The 8,866-nt window shown below is 35.5% G+C and overlaps 1 protein-coding gene across 1 annotated transcript; it reads left to right on the top strand.

The window, feature by feature from the left end:
- The first annotated feature begins 2,091 nt into the window (after nucleotides 1–2,091).
- LOC133172612 (putative amine oxidase [copper-containing]) lies at nucleotides 2,092–7,235 on the top strand. The gene is made up of 3 exons (XM_061307548.1): nucleotides 2,092–2,152; nucleotides 4,032–6,177; nucleotides 6,782–7,235. Exons 2-3 carry the CDS (start codon nucleotides 4,048–4,050, stop codon nucleotides 7,076–7,078), a joined length of 2,427 nt encoding a protein of 808 aa, XP_061163532.1. The 5' UTR covers nucleotides 2,092–2,152; nucleotides 4,032–4,047; the 3' UTR covers nucleotides 7,079–7,235.
- The last annotated feature ends 1,631 nt before the right edge of the window (nucleotides 7,236–8,866 follow it).

The raw sequence follows: 8,866 nt of genomic DNA, 5'->3' as shown, positions 1-8,866 counted from the left end.
AGAACCCTCATTGCTCAATGGTCCTGAGTGCTGAGTGAAGTCTAAATTCGAAGCCCTGCACCGGTATATGGTGACGTCTCTATATGAGTGAAAAATTTTCGAACGGGACGTAAAACAACATACAATTAATCAATCTAATCGATTAATAAAATCCTATCCTATGGGATAATTCTATATGCATAAAGGGATTAACTCTTTAGTAGCGTATCTGGGAGGAAGATTTGCTTTATTCCAGGGAAATTTTGCTGTGCGGAACATTCACTAAACGGTTCAAAATTATCAGTCAATTTCTTGTTACGTCACTTTCTTTATCTCATGGTATGTCTTTAAGGAATTTTAAATCGCTGTGTTTTATTGTAATAGAATTACAGATAACAACAAGCTTGTGTTTGTACAAATGATAGAAACCCAACCACTAGTCAGTGGTGAATAGAGTACACATTTATATCATTTTACTTTAATTTCCATTTTTCGGACACGTTTTAGATGCGATTTATTTGTTTGTTTGTTTGTTTGTTGTTTAACGTCCCTCTCGAGAATTTTTCACTCATATGGAGACGCCACCACTTGCCGGTGGAGGGCTACAAATTTTGACCTATACTCGGCACTCAGGGCCATTGAGCAGTGAGGGATCTTTTTCGTGTCAGCACCTACTGCGACACGGGACCTCAGTTTATACGGACTCATTCGAAGGACCGGTCTACACGTCCCGCAGTGGGATTCGAACATGCGACGTAAGGATCAACTCCTTGCTCCGCGACTCTAGAGCAGACGCTCTAACCACTGCGCCACGCGGGCGACTAGGTGCGATTTATAAACAGGACTAGTTTTTTTTTAATAAAACCAAGAAGAGCAAAAGGAATGGAAGGGGTTGAGGATCCTTCCCATCAAATAACGCCTATAAAAGTATTTTCATGGAATAAATACTAGTGAATGAAGACATTATTTTGAATTTAATTCAGACTGACTTTTTCTGCAGTCTGATTAAAATAGGACTGTAAAATATATGCATATCTACTGTTCTACATATGTATGTTTAATACACAGAATTGGGTTTTTAACTCCTAGTATTTGTAGTATCTGTCCTATGTTACTTGACAGGGGCACATTGAACCCCTGTAGGTATCTATATTTTGGTGAAGATTGTTTCCACGCTGTGCACGGTGTGCATAAAAAGGACAAGACTTTTGATAGTAATCTTTTTCCCTTTTATTCTTTATAATTCATATATTTACATTTGCAAATGCTTTCCCTTATATAACACTATTGAAAGCAATGCGTATCTATATCCGTATAAACACGGGTTCCTCGCGTCATAAACGTTCGACGTAATTTCTCAGTGACGTCATAAAGGGTCGACGCGCAATCAGTGGATTAGACACGTGCCGTTGAGTTTGAAAATTAAAACACTTCACACGTTAAAAATTATAATTAGGCAAATATAAAATATAAATAAGTGACAAATGTAAATATAAGTAATAAGGTATCATTTTTAAACATCTATCGGGATATAAATACGGGTTGGCACGAGATCAAATTTACCATAAAGCCCTTCGGGCTTTATGGAATTTGATCTCGTGACCAACCCGTATTTATATCCCGATAGATGTTTAAAAATGATACCTTATTTCTTAATTGACTCCCCAATGCATAAGTATTTACACTTGAAAAATATTGAATACAAAGGGTTACCCCTCTCTGTATGATTTTCTTTTGAAAATTAGCAACGGCATCTTTCGCTAGACCTACCAATAAAGAAATCCTAATGCAATAAGTACAATATATGGTGATGCTAGCGAATTAAGTCTTCGTAAATTTTTCCGATATACAGGATTCATTTTTACATAAATGAACATAAGAAAGAACCAGCATATGATTAACTGCAATCAACAACATTGCCTCTCAGGAATCATAATCAGGAATCACAAAACAAAAGATTTATGTGAAATATGAATATAGTGAAGTTTTGGCAACTCAACTGCACTGTAAAGCAAGAAAAAAGCTGCAAAATGTAAGTGCCGGAAAAACAAATGTTGTAACTATCGCTTTGTTTTTATCGTCAATGTCCACAATGTCAAGGACACGCGTCCTTTATTTTTACCGTGAAACTTGTAAACAACATTAAATTGGAGCAAGCAGAAGTGAGAATTAAGTAAGTTCTGATCATCTTTTTTAAAGATTGTTTAAAAATTCTCGGTCATCCGACATTTATATTTATGGAATTGAAACCAATTCTTCACCTTTTCAGCGCATGCGTACAATAAAGATGAAGAAGTGAAGCAATATTTTTGTGTTGGGTTAAATAAAGATTTTTTTTAACTTTTATTTTTCTGCATTAAAGAAGATTTTTAGGTTCTGAAACCTGTAATTTTCTGAAACCTAATACTTTCAAGAACTGAACAAAATTTGCATGTGTCATGCACAAATTCTACTTTTGTCGATTTTCGCTTTTTCCGTCACGGTGTCACTTTAAATATCTGGCTGTTAACCTTAAATTTATATGATATTGCAAATAAAAAATTGAAAAGTGAATTATCGTCCGGTAAGTTGGAAACTGCATTTGCACTGTCTACCAAACTTCTGAATGCCAAATTGGCAATAACTGTGCCCCAATGGATTACTGCCCCCCCCCCCCCCAAAAAAATAACAAAGAGTAAAAGGAGCGGGTCCAATCAGAAACAATATCTGAAAACGCCGTTGAAGAATTTCTTATTACTATCTGTCCTCTGTACCTATGTATAAGGCGTTTCAGATTTACAGCTGATGACCTCTGAAATATATGGCAATGTGTGTCTTCTGCTCAGTGGCGCATAAAGCGTTTACTATCGTTTGTCAGCATATAAACAAAAACACTGAATTTTAGACATTGTGACCTATTTGTTAAAAAAGCACCATTCTCCATTTTTATATAGGTTGTATTCGATCTTTTTTTTTTAACTGTTCCCGGACGTTGGTGGTAAGTTGATATATTTAAATACAATTTCCATGCTACTTGATTTGATATATCTCTTTAGGTAATAATACAGAAAAGCACACATAGTAAAATGTATACACAAAGATAAGACAATACATATTGTATAATAACCTACGATAAACTTTATAACTGCTTCATTTGCTGTCGATTATTTATATTTTATAAGAAAAAAAACATAGAGACGAATACAATATCAGAATTGAATTTTTAAAAATGCACAGAGACAAGACATAAAACACGTAGATGTCCATTCATAAAGTAGAAAAAAATTATGTTTAAAATGAAAACAATAGCGGACAAAATGATTCTTGAAAAGTAACACCAATCTATCTGTTGTTATCGATGAAATGAATAAAGAAATTCTTATTCATCATACATACACTGCAGTAATTTTGAATCAATGATGCTTTCAAATGTGTTAAAAATTTCAATCATCTGAAAAAAGCGAGTTGCCTTGCCAGATTTACAAAATTTTCAAACTTAACTAGTTCGATGAAGATTTTTTAAAAAAAAAACTCCTGATGAATTAAATAAGTTTTTAGTTTTTGTAATTCTTTCAATGTCAATATTTCTTTAACTAGTATTTGATCCAAAGTACCTTGAATGTGTAAAACAAATGCTGTTAGACCGACAATAAAAATGATAATATGCCTCAATTGCAATGGACATCAACTTGTCATGACTTAACCTAGGCTTTTGTATCCGTACAGAATAGAAATACGTGTGTAGTCTTTTTTTATGTTCCTAGATCAAATGTTTTCCGATCAGAGAACACTTTGCCTCCCAATCACCTACATACATTAGACTGGCGAATATTCAATACAGTTTGTGTCACCCCTAGGACGTCGTTAGTTTTCCGATCATTTTAAATAAATGATCTCCAGAGCTATTTAAAATATTGATTAAAAGATGACCGTGATTAGTCCATGGAAAAAATTATTTTGGGTAAATCGAAGGTCACTGGTTAATAGAACCAATTCAAATAACAATGAAGCAGGAGACTTTATGGTTGAATAAAAACTGGGGGTTTTTTTGTAAATGGTTTCTTGTCTTGCAGAAACTCCAGTCTTGCCATGGATATAAATCAGAAATCTGTTCCTCTTCATGACACGAACGAGGCCAAACCAGAAACTAACAATGAAGAAAAATCTGAAAAATACAGACGAACCATCGGCCGATTCCGCATCATGGTGCTCGCAGCAGGGATAATAATAATCTTCCTAATAATCATAGTTATAGTTGTGGGTGTCATGAAGAAAATGGAACAGAAAATGCCTCCGCCATGTTCCTCTGGTCAGACAGTTGATCTATCAGAACCAATAGATCCATCAATATTTCATGATTTAACTTCCAGGGAAGTGGAAGGAGTGATGGAATTCCTATATGAACAAAAAGATCTTAATTTGACAAGACCTGCAAGTATCAAAGTGAGTTCATCTTACATTTTTACTGCAGAACTCCATCTACCTGACAAGGCAGATGTCACTTCTTTTCTTGATAGTCGCTCTGGAAAGAAACCACCTAGACAGGCAAAGGTGATAATTTTTCGGGGAGACTTACTCAAACCAAAAATTATGGAAATAATCGTCACTCCACTCCCTTATCCCACACATTACACGATCTGGAAGGACGACATTCCTTTCCAGTACCGCCCTATTACTGGTCCAGATTATGGTGGTGCATTAATGAAAATCACCCAGGAGACTGAACTAAATGCGCGAAAACTTTTGCAAGAGAGCTTTGGTGGTTCATTACTATTTTGTGGCAAAAAATGTCTTACTTATAAATATGTAACAGTTATGTCATCTGCAGTCAGTGGACGAGACAGACGTCTATACTGGTTTTGGGTGTCTCAGTTTGTAGAATTTTACATTCTCCACCCTGTTGACTTCGCTGTGTTAGTCGATATGGACGATCCAGATTATTCCATTGAGAAGGTATGGTACAATGAGCAAACATTTGTCTCCCTGGACTCTCTTGTGAAAGAATACAATGAAGGCAAACTCAAAAAGATATCTATACCTTTTCCGGATCTGTCTGAGACTCTGTTCTCCAGGTTGTACAGGCGAGGTAATGCGTTTCCACAAACGTCACAGGATCCACCCATTCCTATACAACCAGACGGTCGTAGATACGTTGTAAAAGGTCAACACGTGAAATACATGAACTGGGAATTTGACTTCAGAATGTCTAGTACTCATGGCCCACAACTCTATGATATTCGTTACCAAAACAAGAGAATTGTCTATGAACTTGCTCTTCAGGAAATAGGTGTGTTTTACTCTGGATATGAACCTACGCAGATGTTTGCAAATTACTTCGATTCGTCTGTTCTGATTGGTCCTCAGGATAAGGGGTTAGTCCCTGGTGTTGACTGTCCCTCGCATGCCACATTTATGCCCGCTTCCCACGTATTGGAATCCTCTGAAAAAATAGTTACCTTCAAAAACGCCTTCTGTGTTTTCGAATTTAACACAGGAATGCCGCTTCGAACACACCATTCTTCCTCTCCTTTCCAAGGTGCATTTTACGAAGGACTTTCCAATACTGTTCTTATACTGAGGTCAATCCTTTCAGTGGTCAATTACAGCTATCTTCTGGACTTTATATTCTACCATACCGGAGCCCTGGAAGTTAAAATAGTGTCAACAGGTTACATACTTGCCAGCCCTTTTACAGCCAACGCCTCAAACATTGGGGTACAGGTAAGCGACAACATCAAGGGTAACATTCACCATCATATGTTTAGCTACAAAGTAGATATAGACATTGAAGGTCTTCAAAACCGCTATAGAACTCTGGACATTTCCACAAAGGCCTTTGCCAACCGCTTCAATCCAGACCCTAATGCAAAAATTGTCCAGGGTCAGTTCGTGGTTTCTGAGAAGGAGACCGAAAGCGAAGCTGCATACAAGTTTAATTTTGATACCCCAAAGTATCATTTGTTTTACAACAACTTGAAAAATAATAAGTTTGGTGTTCCACGATCGTATAGGCTACTGAGTCGAGGAATGAGTAAACAACTGTTACCAGAAGGCGAGGGAAACGAACCGGCCATGGCTTGGATGCGATATCAAATGGCAGTCACAAAACGGAAAGAAAATGAAAGAATATGTAGTTCCATATATAGTGCATTGGACGCCAAATCACCTGTTATTAATTTTGAGGACTTCTTGAGAGATGATGAAAGTATTGTCGACGAGGTGAGCGTTTTATTACTACAAATAAGTGACATTAAAATGGTATGAAAAAATTGAAATCAAAGCTAAAATATGTCTCACATTGAAGGGAAATGTGTTAGAATCTGGTTGTCTGTAATAAAATACTGTTAGGGTCTGATGTTTGTCCAACAAGAAAATATATTGGTTTGATTTCTTTTAATTATTTGTCCGACATTCACTCACAAACCATTTCCATACCTATTAACTGTCAGACTCTTGATTTGATAGATTCAAAAATAAACATTGTGTTTTGTCTACCGGTGTTGACTCATTGAGCCATAGCTTATACAGGTTGAAATTCTTATTTCTTTTTTTTCCCTAAAGTTTTTTTTTCTTCCAAAACCAGTTTATCATAGTATAACGGAGAGCAAATATAACAAAAACTGGTAATCTTTTGTCATTAATTAGCATCAGATTTTAAATCTAAAACACATACATCTATAGACCAGTTACATGTAGTAACTGGTCTATAGATCTGCTAATGATCTTTCTCCCTTTCCCTTTGGTTAATTCACATATTTTGTTAAATTATATAGAGTTCGGTGTGAATTTCTATAAAGTGTGAACTTGTTGCTTTTTCTTGTAGGATTTGGTAGCTTGGGTGAGTATGGGTGTACAGCACATCCCCCATACAGAAGATCTTCCAGTGACCCACACCCCAGGAATGGACCTTAGTTTCTTCCTGTTACCATATAATTATTTCCAAGAAGATCCTGCAATGGGATCACGTGATTCCGTGAGGATAGAACCAAACATATACAATAATCCTAGTAGTGGAGTAAAAGTGACCGGATTTGATAAAGAGGATCTACAATGTAAACCCCCTGTAAATGAGTATCAACAGGTTGTAGAAGCTGATCCGGGTATTTTGTTTGAAATCTAAGGAAAACATGTCAAAACATGTTTTGTGAGTCGTCTTTGTAAATTGAGAATTGTTTTGGTGCGAATATTTTGCTTGAAAAAAAGAAAAGAAAATCAGTGGGTACGTGTATTTAGATTTTAACTCAATCCCCAGCAGCAGTAATAAATGAAGAGTCGTTTAGGTATGTATGTATACATATACTGATTGTGATGTTGGAAACTCCTCGGTTATTAAGTTACCTTCAGAGACTGAAGTTCTTTTCCAGCAATGTAGTTTGAGTTCCCTCTGATAAGAATTTCAGGAGATTAGCTAATGGATTGTCCGTCCGTCTGTAACACTATCTTCTTCAAATTCCTCTTACAATTTATGCAGTGGCCAAATAATCTTTTGGAATATGATTAGTGGTGTCCTGTTGATGTACAATAAGGTATTTAAATTTTCATTTTACCTTGGGGGTTAATTGGCGTACAAAACGTCATTTTTCTACGAAAACCTGTCCCAAGAGATCTTATATTTTACGCAATAGCCAATTTAACTTTTGAAATATGATTGGTGGTGTCCTGTAGATGTACATTAAGGTTTCAAAATTTTCATTTTTATAGGGGAACGGGTTTCAAAAACGAAATTTTTCTGCAAAACCCTGGTTCCCCGGAAGTCCTCTACAAAAGCATGTTCCTGGAATTTCTCTTACATTTTACTGAGTAGCCAGATCAACTGTTAGAACAATTTTGATGGTGTCCCATAAATAATAAGGCTTCGGAGTTTTCATTGTCATCTAGGGGCCAATAGGGGTAAAAATACAACTTCTTTTTAAACTTTTTTTAAAATATAAAACTCCTTTTTTTAAACAGAACTTATGCTTTATTAAATTCTTCAGTGTCAGACGGGTAATGAATTTATCGCATGGAACACTAACATAAGAGACCCATGGGCCGCAAACTCACCTGAACATTTTATGCTCAATTTGATACACATATATTTAAATTAATTATGGAAAAAGTATTATTACTTCTTCACTAGTTACCCTGGAGAAAAAACGGAGAAAATGTTTTAGAGGCAAACACTCTTTTGCATGTATAACTGTCTTATGACAGCATCTAGTTTAACAAATGTTAAAATAACTGAAATTTTATGTATAATTGAGGAATCACTGCCTAGTTTGTTGTGTATGCCAGTGCATCGACGATGGTTGGAAAAATGGGATTGTTCGCCCTTTATGCATAAATTATCTCACGTTTCCAACTGTCGTTGATGTCCCTGGCATACCAGTATCCAAAAAAAAAGAAGACAGTGATTCCTTATATTTACATTTATATGTGAAATAAAAGTGTAAATATAATTTTAAAATGCTGTCTAATAGATTCAAAATGTATCAGACATTCCATGTTAATTTCCAAATCCCCCCCCCCCCTAACGTCAGACACACAGCCGCGAGAGATTTGCATGCATATTAGGCACTTGACTCACTTGGCGAAATTTACATTCAATTGTAATTATCGAGAAATCAACTCACCTAACGTTCAAAGAAAAACAATTGGAAAAGCAAACATAAATTAACCATAAGAAACAAATATAAATTCACAAAATATTAGTTTTGTTAGTTAATGCACAGACAAACTGCAACATTACATGTGTGAATTTGACATTTTAGTTGGAAAAGTTTATGATAGAAAACAAAATGTTAAAATAATTACATAATAATGTATTTCGATGCAGACTGTTTCCTTTTATACTAACAGACAAGTATAGAAAATGACAAATAATGAAGTGATTCACTGTTTAATATTTACAAAAATTATGAACTTTTTT

Source organism: Saccostrea echinata, unplaced genomic scaffold (assembly GCF_033153115.1).
Source record: "Saccostrea echinata isolate AGI-Se365-2 ecotype Australia unplaced genomic scaffold, CSIRO_AGI_Sech_v1 ptg000002l, whole genome shotgun sequence".
Classification (NCBI taxonomy): domain Eukaryota; kingdom Metazoa; phylum Mollusca; class Bivalvia; order Ostreida; family Ostreidae; genus Saccostrea; species Saccostrea echinata.
The sequence above is the reverse complement of the archived record's forward strand: the minus strand, read 5'-3'. Positions and strand labels throughout refer to the sequence as shown.

What these genes read in the sequence shown, in the direction of transcription:
- LOC133172612 (XM_061307548.1), top strand. Translation starts at nt 4,048, where the DNA reads ATGGATATAAATCAGAAATCTGTTCCTCTTCATGACACGAACGAGGCC. An exon ending in ATGAAAGTATTGTCGACGAG is followed by an intron (nt 6,178 to 6,781) that starts GTGAGCGTTTTA and finishes TTTTTCTTGTAG; the next exon opens with GATTTGGTAGCTTGGGTGAG.